The sequence below is a fragment of the Lissotriton helveticus genome, chromosome 6 (assembly GCF_964261635.1).
Source record: "Lissotriton helveticus chromosome 6, aLisHel1.1, whole genome shotgun sequence".
NCBI lineage: Eukaryota > Metazoa > Chordata > Amphibia > Caudata > Salamandridae > Lissotriton > Lissotriton helveticus.
The window spans coordinates 1,175,480,688-1,175,498,370 of record NC_136067.1 but is presented as its reverse complement, the minus strand read 5'-3'; the positions used below and the strand labels follow the sequence as shown (position 1 = coordinate 1,175,498,370).

Sequence of the window (17,683 nt, the reverse complement as noted above, 5' to 3'; positions counted from 1 at the left end):
GAAAATAGTACAGAATCTTAGGTACTTGCTGTAACTGAGGACTTGAGAAGAACCTGGGTGGCAGGACCGCCTAAGTCCTTTTATTTATTGTGGACATTCGGCATGTTATTATACAGTGTCTTATTATGACTTCTGGATTTTGTTATATGCAAGAAAGCATTGTTATGGATACCTTGATTTCTTTGAGATGAAGTGCAGGTAGTTTCCTTGCTATCTTATCAATCCACTCTTTTTTTCTTGCAATGTCGTATCCCTGAGAGCTGATCATTAATCCCTACACTATAAAACACTTAGTCATGTCCATTGGCATCCTTGGTATGATCCTTTAAATTTAGTATGGTCTCTTTTTTTTGATAAACAAGCATTGTTATGGATACCTAGACCTGACTTGACCTTAAACTTGAGGTGGCTTTGTCTTACTGGCCTCTGCTAGAGCGATCCCCTTATCCCAAAGTGGTACCTCCCCAGGACCTGAACCCTTGGGTGCCATCAGAGTGCTCCTCCTAAAGAGAAGGTGAAAATAAATAGTTTAGTTTGAGCTCCTCATGACCGTGCATGGACTCGCTTACACCGATGACTCTGGTGCCCGTGACAATCACTAAAGTAAAGTTCCAGTGACACTGGCTTTAGCGCCAACAGCGACTGCCAACAATGACTAGCAATGTGAGAACCACACTTGTAGCTTCAGCAACGGCCCGCGACTGCCCCCAACACAAAGCTACCATAACAACCATCCACAACACCTGATTGGCTCTTCATGCTTAAGCGACAGCTATCTGCAATGCCTGGACTGAACTTCGCACTACAACAATGACCTCCCACAACGCTCAGCCTCCTTTTCACTTCCTATACCAGGCAAACAGAACTCTTCACAACGGACATAGAAGGTAACTTTGCAGTGGGACAAATCTGGTCCCTGTATCTGGCCCGTGCTCTACCACAGTCAAACTGAACTGGTGACTTTCGCCCTGTCTAGCGTGAACATATCACCACAAGTGGAGCTTTGTGCTTTTATGAGCTAGTTTTCACTAGAAATTTTTTAAACTGAATATCTCCGGTTCTACTGCTTGGATTTTGTCATTCTGTTATCATACTATTTATTACAATGTACTTTATCTTTCTAAATTGGTTTGAAAGTTTTCTTGTGCTCGTTTTCACTTTATTACTGTTTGTGTACTGCATAAATACTTTACACTTTGCCTCTAAGTTAAGCCTGACTGCGTTTATGCCAAGCTACCAGAGGGTTAAGCACAGGTTAATTTGGTGACTTGTGAAGTCCCCTCTGACAAAGATTGTGGTTCCTGCCTGCAGGGGTCTTCCCCTCCCTTCGACAAATAACCCTATTTCTTACAGAAACGGTAATTAAAAAATTGGTCTAAAGACCGTATGGTCGGATCTCCAGAGAGTTTCTTCACTAGACTTTTTTCCAGGCCAGTGGAATTTCTGATAGTTGCATATGTACATGATTGCCAGATAAATTAGTTCAATGGTTGTTTTAAGAATGTTAAAAATGTGCGGGGACAAAGATCAAAAGGTAATACAGATTGATTGGGGAGGAGTAGATGAAAAAAAAGATTCCACAAGTGCACTGAATTCACGGACTGTAGACCCAGATGTGGAGGGAACATCGCCATTAATCAGAGTATCTAAAATTACAGAGTGAAGATGTTGACAATTTAATGATATGTTTTTCTTTTTTTCAGAGCCGGAGAAGAATAATGTGTGGCTTAACTTTCTTTAATAAACTGCTTGCATTGGCAGATCTGGAAGCTGGACTGTTTCTTCATACCAGGGATATGGTTTATCCTCCAGTTTCTGTCTAATTTTTGACACTCGGAATACAGTACAAGTGAACCCAGAGCAGAAAAGCATGCACAGTTTTCTTCAGACTCTTTTCCAGAGATTAAACTTGCTTTTGGAAACAGAAGTCGTTTAAACCTAGTAGATTTCCATTACGTTCAGTATGCTGGGGTTTTAAAGAGTAGGCTATGACACAGTACTTAATTTGTAGAATAATAAGTTCTGGGGCCCAAACATTTGCTCAGAAGCTGCTGCCAGTGCTGCAGAAGGTCAGGGTGCCGATTAGAAGGCTGCCTAGTCTTGAGATCCATTCATCCATCTTTAACACTTAACCTGACACTCCCTGCTCCTCGATCTCATGCCTGTGTGTTCTTTGTCATCTCTGCTTTCTCTCTTTGTCACTGCTTTTCCAGCTTTCTCTTTCTCCTTCTTTACCCCTTTTGTGTTTTTCTCTTTTTTGTTCTTGGTCAAAGTCTGATGAGGAAAATAAGTGCCGGCGGGCCCAACTTGAAACCACCACCTCAAATTAAGCACTGGCAAGGCAGCAGATTCATTCTCATTATTTGTGTCTGACGCTACAATGCTTCATGAGGAATGTGGTTCTTGGTGATGTAATTTACATTCTCTTTGCTGTTTTTGGCATGATAAAGAAAGATTTGCATATTGTAAAACATTTTGTGTTATGATAACATTCTTGTTCTGGTTACAAGGGAGCTATTTAATCCACTACCAGTTTATCTCGAAAACTGTTTATCTGAAGTGCATTGCATGGTACAGTGTTTTAGCAGAACTAAAAAATGTTAATCTGTCAAGAAAGGAGTAGAAGGGAAGCTAGGGCTAGACATAAAAGTAGGACTATACTTTCTAAAATGTAAGATAAAATCTTCAATTTGATCCCTGCTTGGAATTATATAATTTTGAGCTGCAGAAGAAGAAATGATTTAAAAGGAAAAAAGAGAATAAAATAAGACAACCAAACTTTCAAAAGAGGGCAATGTTTTTCTGTATTTACCTGAAGAACGTGTGATGTTCCACGCACACCTTCCACAACCTCTTTGCGGCGCGATGGTTGGGGAGTTTAAACCCAATGGTGCTTTCAAACTGATCGTGCTGCATCAAAAGCGACAGTTTATACTGCTGTAAAATACAGGTTTAGAATACACGTGCACACAGAAGAATTGCACTACTTTGCCAAGCATCCACAATACTGGAGAATACAAAAGTAAGTTTCTAAATACACTCCGATTTTTGCAAGCACTACGTGTCACTTCAACTACATTTTCAATCAATGAAAGTTTTGAGGAAAAAGTTCATGCGAAATATAAAAAGTCTATCGCAATACCACAATTCAATTCTTCAACAGGAATTTACAGAGAAACATCATTGATGTGAGCATACTTTATTCAATAGTATAATATAGGTTCTCAAGTACCATACATTTTTTCAAAGGGACACATGAAAGGATTTGCTGTATCTGATTTCTGATAGTCATTTATTTTTTATGTTAAGTGTCCGGCAGAAGAAAGGAATATGCTACTTACCAGTATGCATCTGTTCTTGGCATGTAGGGCTGCTGACATTCATATCTGTGCATACATCGCCGCCTAGTGTTGGGTCCGGATGATTGCACATTGTTGTCCTGGAAGAGTCTTCGAAGTATCACAAGATAGGTGGCTCCTCCCTTGGACTACAGTGCGCATGGGCATCCTCTCCATCCTCAGATTGTTTTTCGCCATTGTGGCAGAGATGGAGTATAGTACAGTAAGAGATGTCCATGCAAAGAGTGAATGCTACAGCTGCGACAGGCACCGGGGAGGTGGGTGGGCGATATGAATGTCAGCAGCCATACATGCCAAGAACAGATGCATACTGGTAAGTAGCATATTCCGTTCGAGGCATGTGGGCTGCTGAATTCATATCTGTGCATAGAATGTATAGCAGTATCTCCCTTAGCGGTGGTTGCCCGTGCCAGCTGCAGCAGTCTGAAAAAGAGTTTTGAGAACAGCCTGACCTACAGCAGCTTGCTGTTTGGAATGTACATCTACACAATAGTGTTTGGTAAATGTATGTATGGTTGACTATGTGGCTGCTCTACAAATTTCGTGTAAAGGAATATTTCCTAGGAAAGTCATGGATGCCCCTAGCTTGCGTGTAGAATGCGCCCTAGGGGTAACTGTTAAGGTGCGTTTTGCTTTTAAATAACTTATCTGAATGCACTTAACGATCCATCTGGCTATACCTGATTTTGAAATAGGGTTACCTTTGTGTTGCGGTGAGAAAGCAACAAACAACTGTTTTGTCTTTCGAAATGCCTTAGTTCTATCTATATAGTATAGCAGAGCTCTCTTGACATCTAGAGTATGCAAGGCCCTTTCAGCTACTGTCTGCGGATTTTGAAAGAACACCGGCAGTTCTATTGTTTGATTTATATGAAAATGGGATACCACTTTTGGCATGAATTAAGGGTTTGTTCTGAGAACAACTCTATTTGCATGTACTTGAATGAATGGCTCTTGAATAGTTAGGGCTTGCAGCTCACTAACTCTCCTAAGTGAAGTAATGGCAATAAGGAAAGCCACCTTCCAAGTAAGAAACTGTATCTCGCATGAGTGTAGTGGCTCAAAAGGTGGTCCCATAAGTCTGGTTAAAACGATGTTTAGATTCCAGACTGGTGAAGGTGGATGTGTTGGAGGAATTACTCGTTTAAGTCCTTCCATAAATGCTTTAATTGCTGGCACTTTAAACAGTGAAAGGTGTTGCCTGTTTTGAAGATATGCTGCTAGCGCGGCTAAATGTATCCTGATGGATGAGTAGGCTAAATTGCAACGTTGTAGGTGCAAGAGATAGCAAATGATGTTCTGTGTAGAAGCATCTAATGGGTTTATATCCTTGTTACGGCAGTAGATGACAAAACGTTTCCACTTTGCTGCATAACATGCCCTGGTAGTGGGTTTTGTTGCCTCTTTGATAATATTCATGCAGTCTGGAGGCAAGTTCAGGTATCCAAACTCTAGGATTTCAGGATCCAGATCGCCTGGTTCATCTGTTGCGGATCTGGGTGTTGGATTTCTCCATGGCTCTGAGTTAAAAGACAGGGTGTGAGTCGCAGTCTTTGGTGAGGCACCACTGACAGTTCTAGGCAGGTTGAGTACCATGGTTGCCTTGCCCATGTGGGAGCAACTAGGATTAGCGTCAGCGAGTGTTGGCCCATTTTGCAGGCCACTAGCGGTATTAATGGAGCTGGGGGAAAAGCGTACGCAAATTTGCCTGACCAGTTCATACATATCGCATTGCCCTGCGACTGTGGATGTGGGAACCTGGCGGCAAAGTATTGGCATTTTGCTTTTTCGCATGTGGTAAACAGATCTATCTCCGGTTGTCCCCACTGCCGGAAGAATGGTTGGAGCACATTGGGGTGAATCTCCCATTCGTGCATCTGTTGACTGTACCTGCTGAGCAGGTCGGCTATTTGATTGTCCTTGCCTGGGAGGTGTTCCGCCATGAGGAACATGTTCCTTTGAATGGCCCATTTCCACACACTTTGAGCTAGATGCGATAGCTGTGGGGAATGTGTTCCTCCCTGTTTTTGAATATAATACATAGCTGTCATGTTGTCCGTCCGGATCAACACAGTCTTGTTGCATAAATGTTTTTTGAACGCTTTTAGTGCTAGAAAAACCGCCATCAACTCTAGTAGATTGATGTGCATCTTCTTTTGTTTTATTGTCCATAGACCCTGGGCTGTGTAATGCAGGACATGGGCTCCCCAGCCTAGCAGGGATGCGTCCGCCGTCATCACTATTTGTGGGACAGGCTCCTGGAACAGTCGTCCTTTGCAAAGGTTTTGTGGATTCCACCAATGCAGAGAGTTGTATGCCCGACTGGTCACCAACACTAGGTCTTTTAATTGTCCCTGAGCCTGGTTCCACTGCCGTGCTAGGCACTCCTGTAGCGGACGCATGTGTAGTCTGGCATGAGGGACTATGAATATGCACAAGGCCATCATGCCTATTAGTTGCATAAACACTCGAGCTGACAATGAGTGTTGTGGTTTGAACCTTTGGATTAACGTTTGCATTCAGTTGATCCGTGCTGCGTTTGGATATGCCTTTGCTGCTAGTGTATTTACTGTCGCTCCCAGGTACTGTTGGACATGGGAGGGTTGCAGGTGTGACTTTGGATAGTTCAGCGAGAAGCCTAGACTGTGCAGGAGATGAATGGTCTTTGACTTGTGGCTGGCACATTGCTGGGCCGATGGCGCTTGTATTAGCCAATCGTCAAGATATGGGTACACATGAATGTGTTGTCTCCTGAGATGCGCCGCCACTGTTGCTAGGCATTTGGTGAACACCCGTGGAGCTGTTGTTACACCGAATGGTGGGACTTTGAACTGGTAGAGTTGTCCTTGAATAGTAAACCTGAGATACTTTCTGTGAGCAGGGTGTATTGGTATATGAAAGTATGCGTCTTTGAGGTCTAGAGTTGCTAGGAAGTCTCCCTGCCGCAGCAGTGGTAAAACTTGTTGGAGAGTGAGCATGTGAAAATGCTCTGATAAAATGTACTGGTTGAGGGGCCTGAGGTCCAATATTGGTCTGAGAGAACCAACCATCCTTTTTGGGAATGAGGAAGTATAGTGAGTATACTCCTGTTCCTTGATGTTTGAATGGGACTGGTTCTATGGCCCCTTTTTGCAGCATACTGATGACCTCTTGCTGCAATAACATGATATGTTCCTTTCACATTGGACGGTGTACGGGTGGTATGTTGGGTGGTGTTGATGTGAGTTCTAGGCAATATCCATGTTGGATAATTTGCCTGACCCACTTGTCTGTAGTGATGTTTAGCCAGACTGGTAGGAACTGTTGCAGTCTTCCCCCGACCGGTGTTGTATGGTCTGGGGGTAGTGCCAAGAAGTCACTGTTTGGTGTTAGTGGAGGATCTATTTGCATTGCCTCCACGACCTCTGCCCTTGTTATTATTTCCTCGGTATCCACCCCTGTTTGTGTTTTTATTGTATGTGGATTGTGTATTAGTCTTGTATGTGTAGGATTGCTGCGATGTGTTACCTCGCGCTCCTCCTCTATAGTTGGAGCGACGAAAGGAGCCTCTGTGTTGTTGGGACTGAAGAGCTCCCATTGACTTTGCAGTCTCTGTGTCCTTTTTCATTTTGTCCAGAATTGAGTCAACTGCTGGACCAAACAAAAAATCTGGGTTTATTGGCTGGTTAAGAATTGTGGCCTGGACTTCAGTTTTAAATCCAGATATGCGAAGACATGCGTGTCTCCTAAGCAGTACGCTTGTGTTGATAGATCTGGCAGCTGTATCTGCCGCGTCTAGAGCACACTTAATGGAGGCATTGGTGATGAGTTTTCCCTCCTGTATAAGTTCATCTGCCTGCTCCTTGAAAGGCTCAGGTAAGTGTTGGAGAAGTCCTTCTAAACTGTCATAGTGCGCTCTGTCATATCTAGCCAGCAAGGCTTGAGTATTGGCTATTCTCCATGAGTAGCTACTCTCTTGCCTGATGCTTCTAAAATCTTGGACTCCTTATCAGGAGGAGGAGCCTCTCCAGTAGTTTGGGAATCAGCACACTTTCGTGCGTTGGATACCACCAATGAGTCTAAAGGCAGTTGTCCCCTGATGTAAGTAGGGTCTACTGGTGCAGCCCTATAGTTTTTCTCAATTCTAGGGTTGAGGACACGTGCCCTAGCAGTGTCTTTGAATATATCATTTGTGTGGTTGAGGACCCCTTTTAACATTGTGAGGTTCTAAAAATCTGGATTCGTGTAATTATTCTGGACTCGAGAATTAAAACTTAGTCGAAACATGACGAATTTGGTATCAAAAGACCGAGAATGACGAGTACATCATGTACATGTATTTTCAGCATATTCGAGTGACGATTTCACCTCGAAATCGTCACTTACATTCTGAACCCTTGGCTTCCATTTATGTGTTGCCCTTTACATAGGCCTTAATCCAGCTGAATTCGATTCCACAAGGACACATACTCCTTAATCGACTTTTCCATGACCTATACAAGTTGGAACCATTGCCCCAGGCCGAACTCGTTAAGTCAGTTCCCCTCCCAGTGGCCGAGCAAGATAGCATCTAGGCTCAACAAACCATAAAACCATTTCAGCGCGCACACCTGCCATATCTCGCTCACATCTATCCCCACTCTTTTGCTTCACTTACTTTATGGTGGGGAGGTGCCCGTTTTTATTAGGGGTCCAGTGATATCTGATGAAATGTTGGGCCTTGCCAAATGATTTGTTGTAGGCAGCACGAAGTGAAATATGGACATGTCATCATGACTCTGCTTTTTCTTTGTACTAGAAATATGTTAACGATTTACTTTACAACCAAGAATGTTTTGCCTGAAGCCTAAAATTGTGTATAAGAAGAGAAGCCTGACTTTGTAAAGGCGAGCAGTCTCCTGAGAATATACTTCCATATGTCGTACTTCTAGGACACTTGTTACCTTGGTTACAGCCAATAAACTAATCTTTGACTTCACCTAGAAGACTCGGAGTTTCTGTGGTCTGGATCAGGAAGAACCCAAGGTCTCTGGGTGCGTATTCCCTGGCACCGCTGGGTTACCGGTGTCTGTGCCGGTTCTTAAAAACCCAGTACCTCAGCTGGCGCCCAACGTGGGGCGATTCCAGTGGTACCAGTCAGCCTGAAGATCGTGAGGAGCTTCGTGTGAAAATTCCGGAGGACGGCCAACCACCTCATCGACCCCTGCATGTCGACGTGGTCCGAAGGTCTTTGCTGCGAGGTTCCCCGCTTCCCGACGGCTACAAGGACTGCTGCCTTGGCTATCGCCCTGATTTGGACCCTTGAAGTTTGGTAGAGCGAAACACTAAGACGAGTCTTCTGGCGACGTCATCGATATTTCAGTTAAGTATAAGTGGAGCGTCTCCCAGTCCTTAGTTGGCTTTAGTTTTGGTATCTTTGGGATACAAAGTTTTGTGTTGGTACTTGCAAGCACCAAAACCGAAGGACTCGTGTATTCACGAGAAATATCGTAATCGATAATCCTTTGAAGTTTGGAACTAGACTAGAGAGCGAAGATGCCTAGTCTTAGACTTGGAAATTTGTTTTGTCTTGGTGGTAATAATAGGGACTCCCGGTTGGAGGACTCATGTCCGGTTCCTCCAGTTGGAACTCCGACTTACGAACTATATGTGAAACATGGGGTAGGCCCCATCACCTACAACGAAGTATGGATTAAATACACCAGAAAAGATGGTGTTTTAAAATGGCCCCAATATGGTAGCTTTGATTCTGAAATCTTAGACAACCTTGAAGTTAAACTCTTTAAAAAGAAAGCCCGGCCGGCGATTTTTGACTCTTTCCGCTTATGGCGTAAAAAAGCCAAACAAAAAGAAATCAAATTAGCTAAGAAAAATAAGAGAGAAGGGGGACTTTCAGTAATGCAAGCTGCTGTGCAGATTAAAGATAATGAAGAAGAGCAGATGAATGAGCAGTTGCACAGGCAACGTAAAATGGCAATAGATAAGTGTTATCCAGTTTTGCCGTCTCTTCAGCAAGAGGCAGCAAAAGAGCATGAAAAAGACCCATTAATGTCGCATTTACTAAATTCACCACCCCCCTATGCGCAGAATGCCACAGCACCCCCGCAACCTTTAGTTGAGCAAACTACGCCTCCTGCTCCTCCACAGCACCCACCAGCTGTTCTTCAGCTGGCTCCTACTTCTTCGGTGCAGCCTCCTTCAGGCCCACCGACCACCTCTGTTTCACCTGTGTTTTCTACGATTTTGCCCACTGTATTTTTCACGTCGCCTAATGCTCCCTCTACGATTTTGCCTAGTGCCCCCTCTGTTTCCCCTGACACCTCTTCTGCTATCTCTGCCCCTGCCTTATCTCACCCCGCTTTTCCATCCGTTCTTCCTTCAGTTTCACCTTCCATTCGGCAGAAAATGGCCAGCACTGTTACTAATCTTCTTTTATCTCTTTTCGGGTCGCCTACCACGACCCCTAACATGGGAAGAAGACAGTTGCGAAGTCAACTACCTGATTATCAAGAGAGAGATTCACTGAATAGTTTAGCACGGAAATGGGTCATGGACACTGTAAAATATGATGTACAGTCTGTCATGGAAGTCTTCCATCAATGGGAAGCAGCGACACAGAGATATGTTTTCGAACAGATGTGTGTTTTCCTTTGCGAGGATTTAGAAGACAATGATCAGGAATGCATCCCACGAGAGATGTGTCGTGTACGGTTTAAGTTCGGAGAGGGTATGATTGTAGGTCCAGATGTGGAGAAAGCAGTTGAAATGTTGTTATCATATCGGAGTAAGGGGAGCAGTTCTGAGTCACAATCTGAGCATAATACATCCAGTAGGAAAAAGGCGCGACAATACCCTATGAGAGAAGTTCCCCCACAATGGAGAGAGGGTGACACGACTGCTGTCCCACCTATTCTGCCACACTTTCAGCGTGTATGGGTACATGTCCCATGGAAGCGAGCTGAAGTTTTAGCACTCAAGCAAACATTACCAGATCCGCGTAAAAACCCTGCAGGGTACTATAAAGAGTTGTCGCAAACTGCTGGGTCATGTATAATGAATTTAGCCGATATCGATATGTTATTTGGGAATGTTGTTCCACAGCCTTTATGGGGTAAAATTCGTCATATAGATCATGACCAGGAATTAGGTGACAAATGGGCTAATATTACTGCTGCAGATGCCCGACAAGTTGGTGGTGCCAAGCCTGAGCCTTTGATAGCAGAACTCCCTGGTAAAATAGTAGATTACATGAAAACGATAATGCCTGCAATACGCGTAAATTGGGATAAGTTGTCTGCATGTAAGCAGAACAAGCCCGGTGGCAGAGGGCTAGCGCGAGGCTGCGAGCGCACTCATTCATTTTTAAAAAACCTTACCTTATTCTTGGCAACTGCTGAAGGCAAGCAGTCCCCTGTCTTTCATCCCGCTGATTACGAGCGGCTGCCTTGTGTTTTAACCCACCTCCCAACCCGCCCTGTTGACCCCGCCCACCCCCTCGCATCCGCCTATTTAGGCGTTCTTCTCTCTCGCCTCAGCGTTGCGAACAAGCCCGGTGGCAGAGGGCTAGCGCGAGGCTGCGAGCGCACTCATTCATTTTTAAAAAAAACCTTACCTTATTCTTGGCAACTGCTGAAGGCAAGCAGTCCCCTGTCTTTCATCCCGCTGATTACGAGCGGCTGCCTTGTGTTTTAACCCACCTCCCAACCCGCCCTGTTGACCCCGCCCACCCCCTCGCATCCGCCTATTTAGGCGTTCTTCTCTCTCGCCTCAGCGTTGCGAACAAGCCCGGTGGCAGAGGGCTAGCGCGAGGCTGCGAGCGCACTCATTCATTTTTAAAAAAACCTTACCTTATTCTTGGCTACTGCTGAAGGCAAGCAGTCCCCTGTCTTTCATCCCGCTGATTACGAGCGGCTGCCTTGTGTTTTAACCCACCTCCCAACCCGCCCTGTTGACCCCGCCCACCCCCTCGCATCCGCCTATTTAGGCGTTCTTCTCTCTCGCCTCAGCGTTGCGAACAAGCCCGGTGGCAGAGGGCTAGCGCGAGGCTGCGAGCGCACTCATTCATTTTTAAAAAAACCTTACCTTATTCTTGGCAACTGCTGAAGGCAAGCAGTCGCCTGTCTTTCATCCCGCTGATTACGAGCGGCTGCCTTGTGTTTTAACCCACCTCCCAACCCGCCCTGTTGACCCCGCCCACCACCTCGCATCCGCCTACTTAACGCCCACATGCGTCAGCGCAGCGGACGAGCGCAGCGGGCGCGCCGGCTTCGCGCCGGAGTCGCGCCAGAGTTAAGCCCGTCCGCGCCCGTCCGCGGCCGGTCGGGGCTAGGGGCCCCAGATGCTGCCCGCCCCCACATATATTCGTCCTCCCAGCTCTACTCCCTCTGGGCCCCCGGGACCATCGGCGGTCATACCATCGGTCGCTTGAAGCAGCTAGACCTGTTCACCCTTCCACCCCGGCTGCCTCCCTCGATGGTAACTTCCTTAGTCCTACCCCCCACCACTACACCTCCTGTACTCACTTTGCCCCGTGCCCCCCCTTCCTCTGCACCTAGCACTTCTGTTACACTTCTAAATACTCGCTCTGCGGTCTCCCACCAGTACGAGCTCTTTGACTACATTGACTCCCACGCACCAGATCTTTTTTTCTTGACAGAAACCTGGTTCAAGGATGATTCCCTCCCCAACCTGCTAACTGCCCTACCACCTACTTATTCGGCTATCCGAGCGGATCGCCCTGAGGGCAGGCGAGGCGGTGGAGTGGCTCTAATAGCTCGAACAACTTTCAACTTTCAGCTTCTCCCCTCCCCCCCAATTCCTGACGTGGACTACCTATTAGCTCGTTCGACCTCGCACCTGGTTCCTTTCACTTTTGTTTTAATTTATCGTCCCCCTCAGTCTACCCCCTCTTTTCTTTCCGACATTCAGTCTCTCCTAGCCACACTGGTGATCAATAACTCCTCAGTACTAGTTTTGGGAGATCTCAATTTTTGGCCGAATGACCCTGCTGAGAGCCCTCAGTCCAGGGACTTCACCAACCTCATGTTTAGCCTTAATTTTACACCAATAGTTCATGTCCCGACACATACTCACGGCCACACGTTAGATCAAATCTGGGTACTAAACATTCCGTCAACATCCCCCACAATAGTTCCCTGCCCTTGGTCAGATCATTCTATCATCGCCTTCTCTCTTGCCCTAGCCCCGATAACTAAACCTCAACTTCCCAAAAACACCTGGGTTAGGAAATGGGGCAAAGCCAACATGCCCTCTCTCTGCTCGACTTTGGCGAACACCAGTCCAGAGTTATCGGGCCTTACAGCCGCCTCGCAACTGGCCGCCATTGACAACTGGCTGACCGTGGCAGGTGACGAATTTGCCCCTTTAAAACGTCTTACGGTCAAACGAGCCCATGCCGCCAACCGCTGGTTCACCCCGGAACTAAAAAAACTGAAGTTGGCCGCACGGAGGGCTGAGCGAGTCTGGAGAAGATCTTATAGCCCTGAGCAGAAGACAGCCTACTTGTCCGTGTTACAAGTTTACAAAAAGGGCATTCTTGTAGCTAAAACTGAGTTCTATACGAACAGGGTGATGGCAGCAGAGTCTCAACTCAAGGAGATATTCGCTACGATTCACGAACTGGCTTCATCTGGCAGAACCGCGCCTACCATCCCTCCATCCCAGTCCCTCTGTAACTCACTCAATGAGTTTTTTATTGACAAGGTCGTTAAAATCAAACTTAACATCCCACCTCCCTCCCCCACATTTGTCAACCCCTCCCCTCCTCACACGGGTCCTAAATTGACTACCTTCCCTCTGTTAACCACCGAGTCTCTTCTTCCGCTGCTGGTCCGAGTCAAGTCTGGCTCCCCTTTGGACTTCGCCCCAGCTTACATCCTTAGGGAAATGTATGTAGCGTGTCCCACACCGGCCCTGACCCTCCTTAATGACTCACTTACACTGGGCTCTGTTCCCAGTTTTCACAAATCAGCTGTGGTTGTCCCAATTATAAAAAAATCGGGTGCTGACCCAACCTCCCCTGCCAATTACCGCCCCATCTCCCTTCTGCCCTACCTAGCAAAAGTCCTTGAGACTCATGTTACGACCTCTCTGAGTGCTCACGTAGAAGCCAATGACTGCCTCTCCTCCCATCAAGCCGGGTTCAGACCCCTGCACTCTACGGAGAAAGTGGTGATCTCGGTGATGGACAGGCTACGGGAAGGCATTGACATCAAGATCCCTCAAGCCCTGATACTTTTAGATCTATCCGCCGCTTTCGACACGGTGGATCATTCCATTCTTCTCTGCCGTGTCAGGGCGGCGGGCATTGAGGGCTTGGCCTTCTCGTGGCTTGAGTCATTTTTAGCCGGGAGAACCCAGGCGGTTCATCTCACCGGCTTCTCCGCGGCCTCCCGTAGGGTTGAGTGTGGGGTCCCCCAAGGCTCGTCCCTCTCCCCCCTTTTATTTAATTTGTACATCTTCCCCCTCATTTTTATGTTACAGCAGCTGGAGGTCACGGTGTTCAATTACGCCGATGACCTCCAACTAATTTTTAACCTCTCCAACTCCCCTTCATCTGCCCAGAACGTCCAGTCAGTGATGAGATTCATCCAGGACTGGATGAACTGCAATCACCTCAAACTTAATCCAGACAAAACCGAGCTGGTCTTGACTGGAGGTGGTTGCAGTCCATGGTCCCCTTCTTTCTGGCCCCCCTCACTCGGTGTCCCTCCTTCTCCTGTGCCTAAAGTTAAAACCCTTGGGATCTTTCTGGATTCACAACTTTCTATTCACTCACACGTCAGCTCAGTCGTCTCCTCTTGTTTTTTTTCTTTGAGAACAATTAGGAAGGTTTCCCGTTTCTTCTCTCTCCCCGCCCTGAAAATCATCGTGCTAGCCTTGGTATTGTCCCGTATTGATTACGGCAACGTAGTCTATAACGGGGCTCCCGCTTACGCGATCCACCGCTTGCAGCTGGTAATGAACCAGGCTGCGCGCCTGATTCATGGCCTCCCCAAATACCACCGGGCCAGCCCACTATTAAAGGCGCTACACTGGCTGCCGGTGCGTGAGCGTGCTCTCTTTAAGCTCGGCTGCCTCACTTTTCAGGCAAGAGCAGGGACTGCCCCTAAATTTCTTTGTTCCGCTGTCATCCCTTATCTCCCCGGCAGAGAGCTCCGCTCTTCCCATGCGGCCCTCTTAGCCATCCCTCGATTTAAGAAACTGAGGGCTGGCGGTGCGAGGTTCGCTGTTTTGGCCCCCACCTTTTGGAACTCCCTCCCTGTCGCCCTTCGCACTGTGCCCTCCTATACCCAGTTCCGGAAGGATCTTAAAACTTTTCTTTTCATTAAAGCCTATTCTGTTTAAACTCCCTCCCTCTGCTGACATCCTCTGTTATCGCAATAGCGCCATGAAACCGCTAGGTAGAAGTGCGCTGAATAAATGCTTTTAAATTCAAAAAATTCAAATTCAAAATTCAAGAAAGAAGAAACAGTCTCAGATTTCTTCACCAGATTTGAAGAAACGTTCGTTGACCACAGCGGTCAAGATATGACCACAGAAGGTGGTCAGAGATTGTTTGTCGATAAATTCGTGCACAATCTGCTTCCAGAATTGTGTAAAAAATTAAAGGATTCAGAAAGTTCTTGGGCAGTCTCATCTTCAGCCCAGATATTGGCTACTGCACAATATTACGAAAATAGAGACAAGGACGAGAAAGATAGAGCAGAAAAGAAAACTAAGGAACTGAAAACGAAGGTTTTGCTACAGCAAGCCTATCCGCCACGTGGTGGTGGTAATCAAAATAATAATGGTCAGAATCACTACCAAAATACTTTTCAGCAGCCTCAACAGTATCAGAGGAACTCGCAAAGAGTCGAGTATACTCAACCCCGTGTACCTGTAGGCCCCAACCAGTCTTTATATTGCAAACAAGAGGGTCATTTCAAGTATAATTGTCCTATTCTATTACAACGTGCAAATGGAGTTTCTGGTGTTAGAGGTCGTGGCAGTCAGCAAGCACCTAGAGGTAGAGGGCGTGGAAACGCCCCTCAGAACGCACGTCTCCTTCCACCACAAAACTCTATGAACAGGTTTGATCAGCAAAATAACGCATCTGATAGGACAGCTCAATACTACGTTGATTATTACACAGAAGATGAGCAGTGGGAAGATAATGATTGCTAGGACAGCCATAGACAAAGAGAGGGAGTTGTTTCAGTTCCAGTAGATCAGAGTGGACCTTACGTTGAGGTGATTACATCAGGTGTGTCAGAGCCTTTTCTGTTGGATACTGGTGCTACAAAGAGTTCTATTATGCACTCCAAACTCCCTGGCGCACCTTTGTCTGGCGAAATGAACGTTTCTGTAGGTTTTTCTGGCGCCCCAGTTAGAAATCCGATTTCTGACCCTTTATCTCTTTCTGTTGGTCCTTGTGAATTCGAAGCACCCCTTATTCTGACAACAGGTTGTGGTGAAAATTTGCTAGGATTGGATTTGTTAAAAAGATTGTATGCGACTTTGTACTGTTCTCCCTCAGGAGTACAACTTACTTTAGGTAAGAAAGTAGTTTCTCCTATGTATTGTCGAGAGATGCACTTCCAGCAGAATTGTCACTTCTCCCAGATATTCTTTGGGCCACTGGTCCTAATGATGTAGGTCTTTTAGAAATTCCACCATATGTTGTAACATTGAAGTCCAATGTCAACATGCCACGAATTCCCCAATACAAAATATCTAATGAGGGTGAAAAAGCTTTGCTAGCGATTGTTTACGAATTGATTGAAAAGGATGTGAAACAGGAGGCAACGTTTGCAATAGTCCTGTTCTGCCTGTTTTAAAACTAACTGACCCTTCTCAGCCACCTGTGTACAGATTTGTGATTGATCTTCGAGAAGTAAATAAGATAGTCGTGCCACAATTCCCAGTTGTTCCCGACATTACCACATTATTGACTATGATTCCAGCTTCTGCTTCATGGTTTTCGGTGATTGACCTAAAGAACGCTTTCTTCAGCATCCCAATTGCTGAGGAGAGCAGGGATATCTTTTCCTTCAGTTTAGGAGGTCGCAGTTTCCGCTTTAAACGCGCTCCTCAAGGCTACTGTGAAAGCCCATCAATATACAGTCAAGCTCTGAAAACACAGCTTGACACGATTGTTTTACCTAAAGGTGCTACTCTTGTACATTATGTGGATGATTTGCTCATTGCTGCAGATACTAAGAAAATGTGTAAAAAGGCCATGTTGACATTATTGCGTCATCTGTGTGATCTGCAGCACAAGGTGTCACTTTCCAAGCTTCAATATTGCCGACAAGAGGTGACCTACTTAGGTCACCTCTTATCGAAGGAGGGAAGGAAACTGACCCCAGAAAGAATTCAGGCAATAGCGAAATTGAATGTGCCAAGAACACAGAGAGAAGTGCGTGCTTTCTTGGGCATTACATCGTACTGTAGACAGTGGATCCAAAATTTTTCGTTATTGGCCAAACCCTTGGTGGCATTAACGTGTAAAAATACACCCAATCCCATTCCTTGGTCTGAAGAGTGTCAGAAAAGTTTTCTCGAATTACGCACAGCATTATGTTCGGCTCCTGTGTTAGGTACCCCCAACTACAGTAAGCCTTTCACATTGTATGTCCACGAGAAGGAGGGCTGTGCATTGTCTGTGTTGACTCAGTTGTTTGGAGGTAGACAGCGCCCATGCGCCTATTTTTCGTCAACTTTGGATCTAGTAGCACAAGCATTGCCAAGTTGTTTAAGGGCCACAGCAGCAGCAGCTGTTTCTATTCGACAGCCTGCTGATCTAGTAATGAATAATACACTAATCGTGATGGTCCCGCATGCAGTAGACACATTGTTAAATAGGACCAAGACACAGCACTTAACTAGTGCTCGACTGTCCAGTTACAAATTGACGCTGCTAGCGAGCCATGTGCACATAAAAAGGTGCAGTATTTTAAATCTAGCCACGTTGTTACCAATTGCAGAGGAATCAGATGCTTTAGAACAGCACGATTGTTTCCTCACAACAGAGGAAGAGGCAAAAGGGAGAGTGGATTTATTTGACACTCCTCTTGCTGAATGTGATGGTACATTATGGGTGGATGGTTCATGCTTTAAGCTCCCAAATGGGAACGTGACTGCAGCATATGCTGTCACGACTTTGCACACAGTTGTTGAAACTGCACGAATACCACATGGTTCAGCCCAAGCCGCAGAATTAGTTGCACTAACGAGAGCATGTGTATTGTCTAAAGGAATGAGAGTGACTGTCTACACTGATAGTCAGTATGCTTTTGGCGTGGCTCACAGTTTTGGACGATTGTGGAGAGAACGTGGGTTCC

General features: G+C 46.0%; 1 protein-coding gene across 20 annotated transcripts in view; it reads right to left on the bottom strand.

Annotated features, from left to right (window-relative positions):
• Positions 1 to 17,683, bottom strand: part of EPB41L2 (erythrocyte membrane protein band 4.1 like 2) — a 1,174,544-nt gene that overhangs the window by 238,961 nt on the left and 917,900 nt on the right. For all 20 annotated transcript variants that reach the window (XM_078648868.1, XM_078648862.1, XM_078648871.1 and 17 more), the window contains one exon: positions 2,813 to 2,910. In XM_078648868.1, the coding sequence (XP_078504994.1) occupies positions 2,813 to 2,910 (98 nt within the window). The remainder of the gene's footprint in view (positions 1 to 2,812; positions 2,911 to 17,683) is intronic.